Below are 18594 nucleotides of genomic sequence, written 5' to 3' on the forward strand. Positions count from 1 at the left end.
ACCCTGGGACCTGGGGAGCCTGGGTGGGCCTCCTGCAGACGGTGCCCCCCCGCGGAGGGCGGGCGGAGGGGGTGTGCTCCCACCACCACCGCCCGCAGCCCTGGCGCCCCGAGACCCCTGCTGGTGAGAATGCACAGCAGCAGCCAGGCAGGCGGGAGTGGGTCGGGGGGCACACGGCACTCCAGGGAAGTGGAGTAGGTGGCCCTCTCCTGGGCGCTAGCACCACCCGGGTTACGCGTGTGAACCAGCTCCTTCCAGAAGTTGTTCCTAGGCGCCCTCCTCTCCTGCACCCACCAGGTGGACCAAGGGCCCTTCAGGCTCCCAGAGCATCGAGTGAAGCATGTCTGTCTCCCGCGTTGGCAGAGAGGAGGGCTCAGGCCGTGCGCAGGGATGACCACGTGTCCCCAAGGCCAACACGGTGTCAGGGAGCAGGCTGCTGCCCTCTGAGGCTGGCCACCCCTCCATTCCTCCAGTTTCCACCGGGATTCGGACAAGTAGGCAGGCGGGTGAGCAGACGTGGGGCGCGGTGGAAGCGTGTCCTCCCCCAGAGCGGACCAGAGGCCCCCGGCCTGCTCCATTGCTGTGCCCATCTGCCCAAAGGCCCAACGACCCGGTCCACACCACCAGCACCTCCCTCCACCCAGCCCCCAGCTGTCCCAGACTGCCCAGCGCCTGCTCAGCGTGAGTTTTCAAAAACAGTACATCAGCTCAAGTCACTGTGCTGCTTAAAACCCCACAGTGGCCCCCAGGCAGGGACATCTGCACTGTGACCAGCCCCAGGGTCCCACCCTATACCCTCGCACGCACCAGGCACTCACCCCCCCCCCCCGCACGACTGCAGGCCCCAGGCACCAGGGTCAGAGTCACCGAGTGTCCGAGCGCTGTGACTGGAGGCCCTGCCAGGACAGCTGCCCCATGAGGGGACCCGGGCCCACGTGCAGCACCACTGCCATGCGCACAGCACAGGGTCCGAGACGGACACGAGGGGCTGAGCCCAAGGTTATGTCCCACAGTGGGCGGGCACTTCAGGGCCCGTGGTGAGGATGGCGGGCGGGGCACAGCAGGGGGACCCTTGGGAGTCCCACTGCAGCCCCCCAACCCCCGCCACAGCCCGGGTATGAGGAGGAGCTGGGGACAGGAACCGTTCACATTCGTAGCGGCCAGACTTTGACGTGCTCCGTGGCTCCCAGCGTGGCTCTAAGACTTTACTTGAATCACTCACTAATCCCAAACGCCCTGCAGGAGGGTGGCCCCCAAGGCCACATAGCCAGTTCACAGCTCTGCGGGTTCCCAACCAGATGCGTGCCTGCTGGGGGATGGGTGGGAACCTTCTGGAAGGACTTCTGGAAGCCCATCTGGCAACTGCCTCGTGAGTGATGACACCTGCACATGGCAGACAAGCTGGCACTGCAGACAGACGTGGCAAGGAGCGCAGACGGCCAACCCACAGCGCTTCCAGAGTTCTCCCACCGACCCCTTGTCTCGGCCCCTCAGCCCGGCTCGGGGCTATAGGCCTGGCAGGGCGCAGGTGGGAAACAGGCTGACCACCACCCAGGCCCCGAGGACCTTGTGGGGCATGTCCCAGACCCAGGGCTGAGGGTGGAAGGAACCTTTCAGAACAAGTGGGCTCCTCGGAGGAGACTCACGGCACACGGGCAGGGAAGCAGGAGGCGGGGAGGCCAGCAGTTGCCAGCTACTGTCTCCCTGGGGGGAAGGGTCAAGGCCACAGCCACAGATTCTGGCCCCGAGCCACCTGGGGCAGAGGCTGGGCTCAGCCCCTCCTGTTTGTCTCGGGTGAGTTCCTGAGCTGCTTCCGGATCCTGGTCTGAGAAACGGGGCATCAGGAGGTCCACCTCCCAGGGACGGGTGCGGGAGCCACAGAGGGCTGGCAGCACGGCAGTGCAGGCCAGCACGAGGTTTCAGGTCGGTGTCACTACGGATGGGGGTCCCTCAGGGCCCAGAAGGGCTGTGCCCCACACCTTACCGGCCAGTCCCTGTGCTCACATGCTTAATGACACTATTTTCAACCTGGGGAACTAAAGTACAACATCGGGACGAATCTCTCTCATCCTGGCTGGTGTGGCGCAGTGGACTGAGCGCCCGCCTGCAGACCAAACGGCCGGAATCCTGGTTGGATCCCCAGTCAGGGCACAGGCCTGGGTTACAGGCTGGGTCCCCAGTAGCTGGCACGTGAGAAGCAACCACACATGGATGTTTCTCTCCCTCCCTTTCTCCCTCCCTTCCCCTGTTTAAAAATAAACAAACAATCATTAAAAAAGAAGAAAGAGTCCGATGAAACTCTCCTTTTCAGTTTTACATGGCCCCTGGAGCACCCACAGCTGCATGGCTGCCGAGCCCCATGCCTCACACAGGGTTCTCCACTCTGCCCGCGTCTGCCTGTGGGTCTGAGCCTCAGAGCCTCAGAGCTGGCTGCTAAGCAGGGCCCTGGCCTCAGCCTTCACCCCCCACCCCTACCCCCGCAGGCCTGGGACACAGTTCTTGCCAATTCCCCCCAGGCAAGGGTGGTGGCCAGTCGGTAGTCTTCCTCACAACTGCCTGGCTTTAGGGACCTGCCAGGGTGTCTGCGGGTGACCACATCTTCCCATCCCGGGAGGGGACCCGGCCAGTGTCCCGGCCCAGCAGCTGCACGCCTGCCTGCCTCTTCTCTTCTCACACCGAGCGACTGAACCACGTTCTGTCTGCCATTTAAACGGGGGCCCCGCCGGCCAGGGCGCCTGCTTTGCTCAGGATGCCCACTCATGCTGGGAACTGTGCCTGGCGACGGTGGCACTCACAGCAAGCTCCTTAGCAAGCGGTGAGCCGTTGAGGGGCTCATCTTGCCCAGGTGTTTACCGCATGGAGGGACAGGACCTGTCAGGAGTGACTGGGCATGCACCGCACACACCGGAGGCCAGGGCCCCCAGGCGCAGCCCCCCAGGTGCGGCCCCACACTCACAGGGCAGATGAGCTGCTCCCAGGAACCCTACCAGCCTGGCCTACGTGGTGCGGGCGGCGCACAGACCCACCCGGAGGACTAGGAGCCGTCGATCTGCCAGGGGCCACCCATGCCCATGCCGCCCACCAGTAGACAGACCCCAGGGATCTTCAGCACCTGCACGGTAAATTGTTTTGGTGGCACTGTCCCGGGTCTGGCAGAATACGTCCCCACCCTGACAACCACCAGAGCCACTGCTGTCACGCGAGTCTGTCATGGGCTGGCCAGGGGCTCTCGTCTACTGAGGGCCAGCCTGCAGGTGGGGAGGCAGAGGCAGGGGCCTGGCAGGGCACAGCGCCCAGGCCCCAGTCTCGACCCAAGGGGCCCCGGGGGCAGCAGGGCCCACCCCTGGACCTCCAAGGTGCCCCTCAAAGACTCCTTCCATCCTCACAGCTGGGGGGCCACATCGGTCATGGGGCCAGAGCAGCTGCCAGGCCCAAACCTCTGCCACCAGGGCCACACAGCTGTGTCCCTCAGCCAACAAGGGGGCTCATACCCTTAGATTTAGCCTCCACCGTGTCCTAGCTGCCGCATGCACGGCAAACCCCGACTGCAGCCCTGGCCACGCAGAACCTGCCCTGCCCTCCAGCAACACAGGCACCCCGGGGCCGGCTCCTACGGATGGCCGCCCCGTGGCAAGCGGGCACCTGCCCCGCGGTCACCGCCCTCAGGGCCCCAGCACTGTGAGCCTGAGGCGGCTGTGGTCATGGGGGCGGCCCTTCCACTCTCAGGGGGAACTCAGCCCCTTCCTCAGCCAGCGATCACGCAGCGAGCAGTGGAGGCCCAGGGCTCACCCACCCCAGGCTCACAGAGGGGCATCCAGATGCAGATGAAGCAGGGGGTCCAGCCCTGGCTGTGGGGCCCCCAAGGCTCTGCCCTTTCCCCACCCTCTCCCCTACTAAGTGCGCTCAGGAGCCTTGGCCCACGCACCCAGAGCGGAGTACCACGCCGTCCTGCAAACCAAAAGGTCGCCGGTTCAATTGCCAGGGAGCACACCTGGGTCTCGGGCTGGGGACGTGTGAGAGGCAGCCGATCAGTGTTTCTCACGTTGATGTGTATCTCCCGTTGTCCCTCCCTCCCCTTCTAAAAATAAACAAGACCTTTTTAAAACAGAAAGGCAGGGCTGCAGCATCCACACTTGTCCTTGGGTTGCGCCCAGATACCCATACCCGTGTGCTCTGGGTTGCAGCACAGAGACACTCCCAATGCCCCACAGGCCGGGCGGGTTCAGGGTAGGGCGTGTACACACAGCCGGAGTCTCCTCCCAGGGCAGGGGCACAAGGGCCAGGGCAGAAGCCTGATCCTGAGGGCAGTGAGGGCGAGCCGAGACCCCAAGCCCACAGTGCGGGACACAAACGAGGTGAGTCCAGGGGCACCGTCACCAGTCACAGACAATCACCGCGCGCACGGCCCACCTGTCTGTTAAATCACAAACACTGATGCGGTTGTAAAAATAATGGCATGGCACTTTTTATTCTCTTTAATCAGAAAAATAGGCCCCTCATTTCTGGGAGGCCCTGGATGAGGACCAGGGTGTCAGGCTGCAGAGTGGACCCCACCCGGCTGGTCAGGACCGCTATCGGGCCAGGTTCTTCACAAGCGAGTGAGGACAGGCACCTCTGCAGGCAGGGTCAGCTCTGGATGGGGCCAGCACAGCCAGGAGACACGGGTGCACGGGGCCCACAGGATCCTGGCCAGGGCAGCCCAGGGGGCAAAGCTACTCTCCAAAGAGGGCTGCGGCCCCCGCCCAGGGTCCCCAGAATCTGGCAAGTCCGAGCTCTGGGCGCAGGCCTGCCCTGTGCCAAGTCAGGGGCAGTGGCTGGGGAGGAGGCAAGAAAGCCTGTAGTGTGAGGTCTGTCCCAACAGGGGACATCTGGGGGGCGGTGGGGCCAACAGAGGGAAGGCTGCAGAGCTGGGCGGCAGTGCCTGACAGGCTCCAGTGCTTGGCTACACGGTGGAGGGGAGTCCTGGGAAAGACCCTCCTTGCTGCCAGGAGCTTCTACTTGATCACAGGACTCCTGAGTGGCCCTCCCCATGGCCACGGGACCCTGGAGGTGGAGCAAGGCTGACAGGGCCTGAGGCCCGGCTCCTGCTGGGCCCTGGTTCTGTCTGGGGTTGAGGAACACACACTGACCAGAGGGGGAGGGGCCCATGGCGGTCTGCAGCTCACACACAGCTCACGAGCCACACCCACACACACAGCCACGTGCACACCTGGGGCCAAGGTGCGCGGCGTGTACAAGGACACGTGGCACTTCAGAGGCACAGAAAGACAGAGGGACCCCCAGCAGCCCCTCCCCTTGGGGCGGGCACGTCACAAAGCAGCGGGCACGGGGGGAGCAGGGCAGGCATGGCGGGAGGGGGGAGACATGGGGTCCTCTCCTCTCTTCCTGGCGCAGGCAGGCCTGGGGCTGGCGGCGGCCCAGGTGGGGCTCCCGCCTCTGCAGAGCCTCGGTTTCCAAGCGCACACAGTCTGGCCTGCCTGGAGAAGACCAACCAGCTGGCCACACAGCTCAGGCCGAAGGGTGAGACGGCCGGGCCAGGCTTGCCCCGTGCGGCCATAGGCGGGTAGTCTGGACGACAGGCATCAGGCTCCTGGGCTCACATAGGGGGCATGACGGGCCACCGAGGGGGTGGAGGATCGAGTCCGCCGTGACCTCAGGGGCCAGCAGGGACGGCCCAGGCCCGGGAGCGAGGGCTGGGGCTGACGGCCCTGAACCAGGTCCAGGAGGGAGCGCCGCCTCGGCTGGCTCAGGGGTCCCAGGAGCGGCCGGCGGGGCGGAGCTGGCTGTCCCAGCAGTGAGGGGCGCTTGGGGATGGGGAGCAAAGGCTGGGGTTTGCAGGGTGGGCTCGGGCCCAGAAGTGACTGTGGGGGCTGGCAGGGCTGTTTGGGGTGCAGGAGGGGCCGCTTTCGTCGGCAGTTCTGTTCTGGGCCCAGGAGTGGCCGCTTGGGTGGGTGAGGCTGTTCGAGTCCCAGGAGCGGCTGCTTCTGGTGGCGCGGCTGTGTGGAGCTCAGCAGTGAAGGTTTGTGGGACCCATGCTTCTCTGGGGCCTCAACTAATTGCTGGGGCTGACAGAGGCCCAGCAGGGACCGCCGGGGCTGACCGGGCTGACCCAGGAGGGACCTTCGGGGCTGGCATGGGGCGGGGAGTGCCTGTCGGGGGCAGCAGCACTGGCCTGAGAGGGAGCTGCAGGGCCGGCAGCGGGGGCGCAGTGTGAGGAGTGACTGAGGGGGTTGGCAGCGGGGGCAGTGGGCGGGCGGGGGCCCACACCGCTCTCCGGAAGATGTATTGCTGGGCTGGCTGTGCACACACGGGGCCACGCAGGACCACGTGGGCCAACAGTGGTGCCAGAGGGCCAGCAGGGAGCGCAGGGGTCGACAGAGGTGGCAGGGGGCCGGGAGGGAACGCGGGGGACGACAGAGGTGGCAGGGGGCCGGGAGGGAACGCAGGGGACGACAGTGCTGCCTGGGGCCTAGAAGCGCCCACCGTGGCCTGCAGGGCTGAGCCAGGAGTGACCGTTGGGGCCGGCTGTGCTGATCTGGGGCTGGAAGCAGCCGCTGGGGCCGACAGGGCTGACCTGGGCCCAGAAGTGACCGCCGGGGTGCGCTGCGCTGACCTGGGCCCAGGAGTGACCGCTGGGGCGCGCTGCGCTGACCCGGGAGTGGCTGCTGGGGCTGGCAGGGCTGCCCGGGGTCCGGGACCGCCCGGCTGGGCTGGCAGCGCTGACACGGGGCTGGGAGTGACCCCTGGGGCTGGCTGGGCTGGAGCTGCTGCGGGCGCTGGGCCGGGCCGGTCTGGTCCCAGGGGTTGGCTGGGAGCGGCCCCCCTTCTGGGGAGCACACCTGCATGGAAGAAAGAGCACGTGTCCACCTGGGCCAGTGTGCCTGCAGACCCCCCGTCCAGCCCGGCCCAGACATGCTGCCCCGCACCAGCAGCCCAGTCCCTGGTGGGCTGAAGGGGAACATGAGACACAGAGGAGACCCTCCCTGAGAGAAGGCGCAAACCAGCGAGTCCCGAAGGGGAGAGCAGCCACTGTGCGGAGCCAGCCGCACCTGGGACAGAGCCCTGCCTGAGCTCGGCTCTGGGAGGACACCCTGGCCGGGCCAGCGAGGAGTGGGTGCCAGCAAGGACAGCCCCTCCCACCAGCTGTAAGCCCCCAGGCGGGGTAGGGCTGCTCCTGGTACCCAGACCACCAACCCCACATCCCCCACTCTCACGCTGTGCTCCCGTTTGGCAGACAGAGCACCAGCAACAAGCCTGCTCCCTCGAGGTACAGACACGCTGGGCACCCCATGGTTGGCGGAGCCTGACGGACGCGATGGGGAGGCGGGGCCAGCCTGTCAGCGGTGTGCCTGGGGCCCTGCTGAGCACACCCCCACCCCACTCCTGGGTCCCCGGCCTGCTTCAGCCTTGCTCTGGCTGTGACCCACCCAGGCAGGTCTCCTGCCTCTACCCAGGACCTGGGCTCACAGTGGGCGCTGCCGGCCCCAGGCCACCCGTGCCCCTCACCCCCGGCCCAACAATGACTGGACGAGTCGCGGACGGGCCCAGGTGCCGACGGGTGGTGTCCACGTGTCAGTGTGCCCCAAGGGCGCAGGGGGAAGGGGCGCAGAGCCCATGGTTGGGGGTTGCCTAGCGCTCACCTGCTGGGCGGGCTGTAGCGGGGCCTTCTTCCCCTGCTCGCAGGGGGGCTCCAGGTCCTGCTCAGGGCTGCCCGCCTCCAGGGGCCGGCCGTTCTCACTCGGCTCTGCAGACGGACAGGTTTCTGACTCTCGGGACTTCTTGACGAGGCGGCGTTCCCATCTCTCCTTCCGCTCGTGTGGCTTCAGGGCCATGTCCCTCTGCGGAGGAGGCAGGATAGGGCCAGTGAGGGGACAGCGACACACATCACCCCACCGTTGACACGCCTCAGTCCCAGGGGTGCAACAGCACCTGCCTAGGAGGTCACACCCAGGCGGGAGCCCCCACCCTGGTGCTGGCAGGGCCACATGGGGAGGGGAAGGGGGAGGTGGCAGGCAAAGGGGTCTGGTGGGTGTGGGGCAGGACTGGGGCTCAGGAGAGTGGTGCTAAACAAAGCTGGTGGGGGGAGGTGCACGATCTCTCCAAGGAGCCCCCTGGCCTGCACGGAGCCCCGCCCAAGCTCAGCGGGAAGCAGGTGCCGAGGCTGACCTTGCTGAGGCCTGGCCCTTCCTTATGGGTGCCCCTTGGGTCCCTGGGAGGGGGCCGTCCCTGCATACCTGGCCACAGGCAAGGACAGTCTCTAGTCCTGAGCTGCCGGTGTGAGTTTGCCCACCCAACACCACACAGCCTGGCATCCAGCTGCTGCAGAGGCTCGGTTACGGAAGCAGTCTGCGGGGATCCCGGCCCCTCCCCCAGAGCGGGAACCTGTGCCAGCCTTGCGCACAGCGGCACCCAGTGCCCAGAGCAGGAACTGACACACAGTGGGGATTTAATCAGCACACGCGCATCGATGCTGGCCACGCACAAGGCCTCCCAAGTGCCACCACACCCAGATCCTGCTGCGCAGAGGTGCTCCTGGCTGCCCCCGGCACGCCACACCATGCTCAGAGCCCTGCAGAGCTTCGGGCTGCTGGCGGTGCCAGGGCGGCGGTAGGAGTCAGCTCCTGGGCTGCAGAAGAGGGAGGACGGACACTGAAGGACAGTGACGGCATATCCACCCACAGCTGAGCTGCTGCGTCACATCCAGGTGACACCCTTCCACCCCGCGGGAAGTGTCCCCAGGTGTCATCCTCACAGGAAGTGTTTCCCGAGGATCTCAGGGGATCTGGCTGGTGCAGCAAGCAGTGACGGGGGCAGCCTCTCCCAAAGCTAGCCTCTGCTCTCAGGTGGGCACCTGGCTGAGGTCTCAGAGGCCTCAGCCCACCCAGTGGGAGGAAGGACCAATGTCCTAATCTCTCGGGGTCCCTTGCTTGGAAGTGGGGACAGAAATGTGCTGTGCTTGCCGACTAAGGTCCTCTGACCCAGCTCCAGCAGCTGCTTCAAGACACCCCCCACGCCCCTCCTTCTGCCCTCAGAGGGGCCACAAGGCTGCCTGGACTAATCTTCCAGGCAGAGGACCCCCACGACTGCCTGCCACCCTGCGACCCCGGCCCAGGAGCAACCATGCACAACTGCAGGGTGACTGACCACCCGCCCCCAGCCCTGCACGTGGGCCCACAAATCCTGCCCCTCTCAGGGTGGACACTGCACTCCCAGGGTTTTACCAGAAGCTCAAGGAGGGGCATGAGCCACAGCCACACAGACCCAGGTCTCACAATGGCACGGGACACATGCACACCCTCTCGCAGTGGGGGCCTGGTGCACCCGGCCCTCTGGCCCACATGGAGGTCTGGTGGGCGTGCCCTCCTGCCTGGGGGGCTCATCCTGCATCCCTGCTCCCTCCAAAGGCCCACTGAGGGGCAAGGAGAAGAGAGAGAAGGTGGGCCGGCCAGAATGAGGGTCTGAGGGTCAGTCCGCACGAGGGCACAGGTGGGCACGCAACCTGACCCATCGTCCTCGAGGCTGGGAACTGCCCTGCATGGAAGCTCACTCCCCAGCCTGCAATTCGGGTCCCCAGGGTGACCCGGTGGGCCTGCGCCACAGATCGCCTGCACATGGGGCACAGCCCGTCTCAGCCCGAGGGGGCCTCTCTCCCTGTGCCCTGGCCCTGTGGGCCCCCACCTGCAGTGTCAAACTGGAAGTGAGCACCAGCTGCGCGCCCACTCAGCTCCCGGCACTGGCAACCAGCCCGGAAGGAAGCAGGGCGAGCAGCCGAGTTCTCACAACACCCACGTGTATGAGGGAGTAGCACCCGTGGGGAAGCAGAGGGACGAGGCCCCTTCGAGCTGCTGGGCAGAAGCCAGGGCAAGGTGAGGCGGGAGGGGCTTCAGGTGGGCGGGAGGCGCTGCCCGGAGCTTCCAGTGCTGACAAAGCCTTGAGTTCTCTCTGCGTCTTCCCTGTGCCACCCCCGTCTGGACTTGACCCTCGACGCACACACATTCCCAAGCCCCCGTCGGGTAGGCCCCTTTCCACAGGGAGCCACCCGTTCTGAGAGGAGAACAGGAACCCTGTGCCTCTGGAGCGCATGAAACCAAGCTGGGGCTGCCAGCCCAGGGTGGCCCGTGCCTGAGCCCTGGGACAAGGGTGGGGCTGTCCCCAAGCGTCTGTCAGGAGGTGAGCAAGCGACGGGCTGTGTGAACTGGAACTTGGAACCAGAAGGACAGCCTCCCCTTGGAACACTAGGGTCCACCGTCTAACAAAGCTCCCGTGAAAAAGAGACCGCCCAGACACACCCCTGCAGCCCAAAGGGCCTTACGCACCACCCCTCCAGACACGCCCAGCAGCACTGTGGTCAAGAGGACACACCTGTCAACCACAGATCAGCCAAATTCATCACCAATGACAGTGTCAGAACGCCTGAAGCATCAGTGCCTGGATCTCTGGTCTGACTCAGTCCTGCTGTACTGGCCAGATGCCTTCGCTTCCCTGTGGCCGGGGGCCAAAGGCCATGGCAGCAGGCGAGGCCCCAGGGCAGGAGCTCCAGCAAATGGCAGAAGCACGAAGCACGGCGGGGGGAGCTGCCAGCCCCAGGCTGCAGCAGAGGGATGGTGCAGGCCCTGTGAGACCACAGTCCCCTCCACACCGGAACCCCTGTGGCCCACCGCCCTAACCTGCAAGGCTGGGCTCAAACTTCCCCGCTGACCACAGCATCCCACGAGGACTCCCTCCCCGGGGCTCTCTCCCAGGAGGGTGCGCCCCGCCCCACCCCTCAGAGTCCCTGCTTGCCTGGGACTGAGAGTTCCCGGACACCGAACTGAGAGTGCTAAAATGAGGAGTCCCTCTCGGCCCCACACGCAAGAAGCCAAGATGGGGTGGGTGGTCCCCTCTGTCTGGCCCAACTCCCACCCCTTGGTGCTGACACCTGTGCCCCGGCGTGGGGACGCTGTGCAGTGGTCCTCCAACTGCACTGAGGGGACAGGACAGCTCACACCAGCAACACCTGGCCGCATTCCCACCTTCTGCCCACCCTCAAAAGAGACCTCGGGTGCGCTGACCCCCCGGTAAGGCATCCTGCCCGAGAGGCTCCTTGCTCCCCCACCAGCACGTGGCTGCCCCAGAAGACTGGCCCCAAGGAGGCCTCGCCAACACCTCAGCTGCTCTGGAAGCTTCTGGATCCCGCTTCATTTCAGCCTGGTCCCTATGGATCAGTCTCCTGCTGGCTCCCGCACTCCTCCTCAGGGGCCCTCACTGTGAGCCTGCGCTGACCACCCAGGCCGCCCTCTGACACACTCGGCTGCGACGGAACAGTCCTACCGCTGTCCCGACAGGTTCTGACGTCAGTCCCTGCCCCTCCCAGCCTCTCAACCAGACAACAGCCCCCACAGCTGAGCCCCTCTGCATCCAGGCCACGTGTCCCTGCTGCCCTCCGTCTGGGACACCTGCACAGCTGCTGATCGGCTGCCATGTGTGGGGGTGTGCTGCCCAGGGAAGCTGTGCCGGGTGGGGGACAGACAGACAGAAGCCACGGAACTAAGCAGCCCAGACGAGGGCCACCTCGCCCTCCTGCGGAGTCCTGGTCCAGGAGCAGGCCCAGGGCTGCCAGGCGCTGTGGGAAGGGGCAGCCCTGTCTGCGCTGGTCACTCTGTGCCCATGGGGCCAAGTCTCAAGCTGCCCAGAGGTCACCTTCAAGGCCAGGAAGGCCAGCTGCCCATGGTCCCAGGCTGGGCGGGTGGGTCAGGGAGGTGGGCCCTGCCCAGCCCCCACCCCACCCCCTGCTCTGGACCCCCACAGCCTCTGAGCCCAGGCCCAGCGCAGACCATGCCCTGTGCCCGGTTCCTGTCCTGCATTGCCACTTGCCAGCTGCGTAGACAGGAAGCGCCCTCACACCTGCACCTCGGTTTCCTCATCCAACAATGGGAACCGCACAGCTCCCGCAGCAGGGCTGCTGGGTGGATGAGGTCAGCCGACACCTCACCTGGTACAGACACCGCACATCCACCCTGACTTTGACCCTGATACCTCGTTTCCAATTCCATACTCTGGGCACCAGCCGGACCTGGCTGCTCCGCCCCGCTCCCTCCGGGCTGTGGGCCTCACCCCAGCAGGTGTGCTGCTCCCCCCACCGCCCGTGACCAGGGGACCCTCCCTTGTCTGGGACCCACGGGCCAGTGTGTGCGGCTCTGCGCCCACCACCTGTGCAGGGCCCAGGCGACAGCGCCCGCCCAAAGTGCTGCTCCAAGGAGGAAGCATTGCCAGGGCCAGAGAGAAAGCTCGCCAGACCGGGGTCTGAGCCGGGTGGCCTCCAGGGCTGCCGGGCCAGCCTCAGCTTTCTGCCAGGGGGTCCCGCCCCACGTGTACGCACACATGCACACCCACAAATCCCCACACTTGCATAGGCGCACATGCATGAACACCCCACCCACATGCAGGCACACCCACAACACACACACACCCATGTGCACATGGGCTGCTCCTGGGAAGTGAGGCCGGGGCGGCCTACACCGCCCAGGGCTGCGCACCGGGGTTTGGGATCACCTCTCCCCGACGGGCACCTTCAGGCAGAGCCCGGCCCAGAGTCCGGGGAAGATGAAGGAGGATAAAAAGACTCGGGCACACCAGGGCAGCAGAACCACCGGCACACAGAGCTGGAACCAAGCGCCACGCTTGCCCAGGGCATCCGAAGCACTCCACTGCATGGGGGTCTCCGATGCTAAACCCCGAGGGAGCAAGTGCCACCAGTTCCCCGTGGCCCTGCTCCAGGCGTGCCAACCCGAATATCCCACCAGACGCCGCCACCCTCCTCAGCTGGCCCCTGCCAGGAACCTCCCCCCGAGCCCCCAGTGCTGTCAGGACAGCCTCCACCTCTTCCTAGCGCTTTCTGATCTGCCTCCTCTGCCGAAACAAGCTGCGTGGAGGCACCAGGACCGCCCGGTCAGCGCTCAGTAAAGGCTCAGGGATTCGGGAGGGAGAACAGTGAGCCTGCTGGCCAGTGGTCCCTTCCCAGGACCCAGCAACACCACACGTGAGCACGGCCTGCCCCAGGGCCACCAACACATGGGCCCCGTTTCCTTTCTCACCACCTGCCTCCCGGCTGTGAACACAGCTGACTGGGGTCTCTAACTGGGCATCAGCAAGCAGGGCTGGACACAGGGCCCGGAGCTCTCCCCGTGTGGAGCGGGCTGATGGCTCCCTTGCGCCCCGGCTGCTCCAGGGCACAGGCGGAACTGCTGCGGCACGACCAGCCAGCACGAGACCACACAGACCAACTTCACTTAGGAACATGGTGCCCAACCTCAGCTACGGTACCAGCCAGGCAGCCTGAAGCGAGACTGCCACACAGCCGGCAGGGCTGGTCCTGGAAGCCAGGGACAGCTGGACACTACCCTGCCTATGAGGCCAGGCCAGCCGCCTCCTGGACAGGACGGCATCCACGTGAAGAGATGCACACCCCAAGTTGAGGGGAGCAGGAGAGGCTCACTGGAAGGGGTGGGCACCCACATGGGGGCCACTGGACATGAAAGGAGGGACCCTGGGATCAGGGAAGCCCATTCGCCGCCCAGGTACAACCAAGGTGGGGCGGCAACCAACCAGGACACAGAGTGGGCGCGCAGTTGGACACGCAGCGGGACACACAGCCCCTCAGTGGGAACGGCCCTGGCACCGCTGCTCAGAAGGGTGACCGCCTCCCCACTTACCAACACCCTAAAAAAATGGCATACGGATGCCCCCGGTCTGGCAGTTTCCGTCAGAAGATCGTCACAGGTACGACAAGGTTCCAGGTGGGAAGAGGTACCTGTGAACAACCTGGCACCACCAGGGTCCGCACGGAGACAAAGGACGGAGGGTCCGACCGGCTGCAGACCAGAGCACAGGCCGCGGGCGGGGGGGAGGGGGGGGGTGCGGCCCGGGGCCCGGATGTAGGGGTTACAAGCGTCCTGCCAGGGGCCAGGGAGAGAACCTCCTGAGCAAGGGCAGAGCAGTTGCAGGGCTGAGTGCGGCCCCTCGTGCGCCCCAAGGTCTCTGAGAGGCAGGTGTGGCTGGAGCTGCAGGGGCCACATGGGGAGGGCTGGGTGGGCACAGAGGGGCCAAGACGGCGCACAGTTACTGGGTGGGAAGCTCAGGGCTGGAGGGACGTGGGCAAGGCCCACTCGCTGAGCTCTGGAGCGCTGCTGCCCCTGGGGTGGGCCGGCAGAAGTGACCGCCCGCACTGCAGCTGGTCCATAACGTGGACAGAGGAAGCTGGGCCCTCCTGGGGGCTCCGGGAGCCACTGTGCCAAGTGTAGCTGAGGGACAAGGTGTGAGCCTGCCCTCCACAGGCCACCGACACCAGCCACGGAGGGGCTCACATGGTCGGCAAGGGTGGGAGGGGTCAGGGCCAGGAGTGCAGAGGGGACACATGGAAGATAGAGACTAGAGGGGTGCTGGGACCCACAAAGGTCCCAACGGGATTGCCCACATGCCCAGGCAGGGCCCCAACGCCCACACAGACACACCACCACACCAGCACACAAACACTCAGGCTGTGGACCTGCATCTCCACCCAGAAACTAGGAGCAGGGGCAGAGGGAAGGTGGACTGTGCCCACAGGACCCCACTCACCGCCATGCTCAGCCTCCCCGGCACGGCCCCCCCCTCCGCCCCCCGGCACCTGCGGCCTCCAGGTGCTCAGCAGAGGGGAGGAAGTGGGGAGACAGGCGGCTCTGCCACCCTCCCTGCCAGCAGGTGCTGGGGCATGGTGTGAGTGTCAGACAGGGAAACTGAGGCCCAGAGGCCACAGGGATATGCACACGACACCCACGGTGAAGCAGAGGAATGGTGTCTGCAGACTGCGCACTCTGCTCGGCTCAAATGCTTCCCGGGAGCGTCCAGAAGACGCAGCCCCGGGGAAGAGCTCACAGACCCAAGGGGCTGCAGGGGGTGGGTCCTGGACAGCCCGCCCTGGGCCTCACTTCCTTGCCCAGAGTGCGAGGACCACACCCTTGTGGCCATCGTCAACGACAGTGTGGGGACCCCAGCCCATGCTCCTGCCTCACCATCAGCGAAATGGCTGCTGCCCTGGAGGGAACAGCGACACCCACGCGGTCCACACCGGCCACGAAACCGCTCTGCTTTCTCCCACTGGGAGGAGCAGCTCCCGCAGCTGTGGGTCCTCAGAGGGTGAGGGAGCAGCCCAACACCATGCTGAGGGTCCCAGGCTTGGTGCCGCACCCCATCCTGTGACTGCAAAATGCCCGCCCTCTCTGGGCCTCAGTTTCCCCATCTGAAGAACAGGGGGCAGCCTGGGGGACACGCCCTACTGCACAGGCTTCTCCACAACAGGCTCTCCTTGCTGAACCCAACCACCACATGGTCTCAGCTTCTGTCAAGGAGTGTGGGCTGGGCACACGGCTCCTGGATCAAGGCCCCCACAGGCAGACTGACACGTGCGTGAGCTTCCACACACTGGCTGGCAAGGCCGGCTCCCAGCTCCCCTCACTCCCAGCCAAGTGTCCCCAGGGGCCTCAGACACACCCAAGTCAGGCCACACCCAGGGCCCCCTTCTCGGCCACAACACATCCAGGACTGCCTGCTGTGTTTGGAGGACTCAGCAGAAGTGGCCATGACACCCTCAGCCACCCCAGGGGCAGGGGCTCATCCTGCCTCAGGAGTAGATACAGGTACAGGTGGTTGGGGGTCAGGGACCTGTCTTGGGTAGGGGAGCAGGGAGTATGGGGATAGGTCTGTCCGGGACATGAAGGGGCAGGGCCCTGCCGGGTGCAGGGAATCTGCCCGGGCTGCAGGGGCACGGGGCCTTGACTCACGGCGCTGGGTCTCAGTGCCCCCCCCCCCCCCCCCCGCGCCGTGCAGGGGGACGGGGACAGGCACAGTGCCGGCTGGAGTGCGTACTCACTGCCCGCCAGCCGCCCCCGTGAACGTCTGGGAGAAACCACTACACTTTAGCAAGAAATGAGGCCATGCCAGAGTGCCAACCTAGAAGTCACGACTTGTGCAGAAGCCCAGCACTTTCCACACCAGGCAGACCTCCTGGCTCAGAGGAGCAGAGAAAGGCTCACAGAACAGCCTGGGGTGACACAGAGCACTGAGCAGGGAGCAGGCTCAGCTCCCAGTGACCCAGCCGAGGCCCCTCGGAGCCCACAGATCTCCCCTAGACCAAGGCTGCGCTTTCAGGGCCCCAAAGGGACCCCATAGGCTCGGGGCTCGCTGTCTTCCCAAAGCCCAGCCTCCCCTCTCCCTTGTCCACTTGTTGGCTCCACGGATGGGCACGGGGCACTGGGGCCCCACAACTGGCACAGGAGACAGAGGTGGAGCCTGGACACTTCTCACTCACAAGCCTGGTGTGGACGGCCACCAAACACCACCAAACAGAGAGCGAGCAGGTCACAGGCAGCCGCAGGGAGAGAGGAGACTGGCGGGAAGGAAAGTGTGTGCAATAAACACCGTGGGGTCAACAGTGGAGGAAGGAAGGATGCCTGCCATTTGCTCCCAGACCTGAAGTTGCCCAATTGTGACCTGGGCAGAGGCGGAGGGGGGCCATGGCAACGCTGCTTGAGACAATGCTGGGTGGGAGAGGCCGGCTGGAAGGAGGGTGGTGTCACCACCCTCAGGGGCTGCAGGGAAGGGCCCGGCTTTTGTGAAGGGGAACACTCAGCCCTGGGGCCCTCTTCCCAGCTCAGAGCTGAGGCACCTCCACCACACCACACTGGAGCGTCTTTGCTGAGACCCTCAGGCCCAGGAACCATCTCAGGAGGCACAGATATGCAAGACAAAGGATCCCGGGGCTGTGGGGTGTGCACCAGCTCCCAGACAGTGCCCCACCTGTGCACCTGCCCTGCCCAGGCGGAAAGCAGAAAACCTGCCTCTGAGCCACCTCCCCCTGAGCTCTCCACAGACCTGGCGGATCCCAGGGAGAGGGTCCCCTGCAGGCACCTCTCCTACCCCAAAGCTCAGACTGGAGGACGAAGGGGGGGGGCATCACAGGTCAATGGCCTCCAAGCCCCAGAAAGAGGGAGGGAACTGTTAACTGAGTGATCCCTGGGACCCCAAGCCCAACAGATGCTGGCCCCTCAAAGTAAGTGCTGCATGGGGCCCCTAAGGGTGGAGGCTCCCAGGGCCTGGCCAGCACTTCCACTCAGGCCAGTTTCCCACACACACCACTTGCCAACTCTGACAGTATTCGTTTCCCTCTCCACTCACGGGGACCCAGGCAAGCAGGGCAGTATTTGCTCAGCAAATATTGTCCATGATAAGTCAGCCAGACAAGCAATATTTGTTGTCATCCTATTAACCATGCTGCAAGTAGCAGTCTAAACAGAAACCTCGAGGGAAAGAGAACAGGAAGAACCTCAATGTATCTATTTTATCACCGCCTCCACCAAGTCCAGCGGCGCACACCTCCCTAGCACATCCTGAGCCCAATAAAGTGATACTTTGGCAACAAAAACACAATTGGGAAGGCTGTGCAGCCGCGGACCCCTTTTAGGTAGTGTAACTTAAAGAGATTTTTCTCCCCAGCAGCTCGATGCAAACACCCCTGCACCCGCTGCTGGCTGCTGAGACTTCCAGCAGCTAGCGACCCGCCAGGGGCGGGGGGCCCAAGCGGCCCGGGAGCCCTAAGTGGCCCGGGAGCCCTAAGAGGTGTGTGCCTACGCCCAAGGGCTGGCGTTTCCAGGGAGCCCCGCCCGGCCGCCCCACCTACCTCCAAGGCCTCCAGCGTGCTGAAGCTGGCGATGGCGAAGCCGTCGATGACCTCCTCCTCCTGCGAGCTGGACTCGCGGCGGCGGCGGCGCGGAGGGCGCGCGGCGGCGGGGGCGCGGGGCGGGGGCGCGCGGGGCAGGCCGGCGTTCTCCTTGCCGGGCCCGGGTTCGGGCTCGTCGCCCGACGAGGCGCTCCGGTCGCGGCCATCGCGGGCCGCTTCTCGGCGCCGGCCGCGGTCCCGCTGCGCGCGCGAGCGCCGGCTCTGGCGGACCTTGGCCTCCATGGCGCGCGGTGACCTTGCGGCCGCGCCGTCGGGTTCCCGCTGCCGCTGCGCTACGCGTGGCCGCCGGGCTCGGTTTGGGCCGCGCGGGATCGGGCGCTGGGCGGCGGCGGGCGGCGGGCCGGGCCGGGCATACCGCGCGGGGAGCCCTCAAACCCGGGCCCGGCGCGGCCTGGGAGCCCGGGCGCGGGCGGCCGCGCGCATTGGCGGGGCGGCCAGCGCTCAGCGGCTCCAGGCCGCCTCCTGGGGAGCGCGTCCCATCTGCGGCGGGAGACGGGCGGCGGGCCGGGTGGGCGGTCTGGGCGCAGACAGGGTTGAGGCGCCTGGAATCGAGAGGCGGCGACGGCAGCGACGGGAACCAAAGCAGATAACAACTGACGTACTTCCGCCCGGCAGCCAACGCCAGAGGAAGTAAGCGCTCCAGCGGAGTCCTGCGCGAGCCACGCCACGCCCTCGCCCCGCCCCGGCCACGCCCAGGCTGAGCTCGGCTCCTCCGGCCTCGCCACGCCCAGGCCCCACCCGCGCGCCGCCGGCCGCTCCTGGTCGCCCCGCCTCCGGCTGGGAGGCCCCACCCCTTCACGCCCTGGCCCGCCCACTCTCGGCTCAGCCAAGCCCTTCCCACT

At 66.0% G+C, this 18594-nt stretch overlaps 1 protein-coding gene across 9 annotated transcripts in view; it reads right to left on the minus strand.

The window, feature by feature from the left end:
- Positions 1-18379, minus strand: part of FBRSL1 (fibrosin like 1) — a 49465-nt gene extending 31086 nt beyond the window's left edge. For 8 of the 9 annotated variants that reach the window (XM_053928061.2, XM_053928060.2, XM_053928062.2 and 5 more), the window contains exons 1-2: positions 17693-18374; positions 7641-7838 (exon numbers count right to left, since the gene is read on the minus strand). In XM_053928061.2, coding sequence (XP_053784036.1) covers positions 7641-7838; positions 17693-17974 — 480 coding nt within the window. In that variant the 5' untranslated portion in view covers positions 17975-18374. Of the gene's footprint in view, positions 1-4446; positions 6840-7640; positions 7839-17692 lie in introns of those variants that run through there. The other variant, XM_053928066.1, reaches the window with a different exon arrangement.
- Between the last annotated feature and the right edge of the window lie 215 nt (positions 18380-18594).

Source organism: Desmodus rotundus, chromosome 7, assembly GCF_022682495.2.
Source record: "Desmodus rotundus isolate HL8 chromosome 7, HLdesRot8A.1, whole genome shotgun sequence".
Taxonomy (NCBI): domain Eukaryota; kingdom Metazoa; phylum Chordata; class Mammalia; order Chiroptera; family Phyllostomidae; genus Desmodus; species Desmodus rotundus.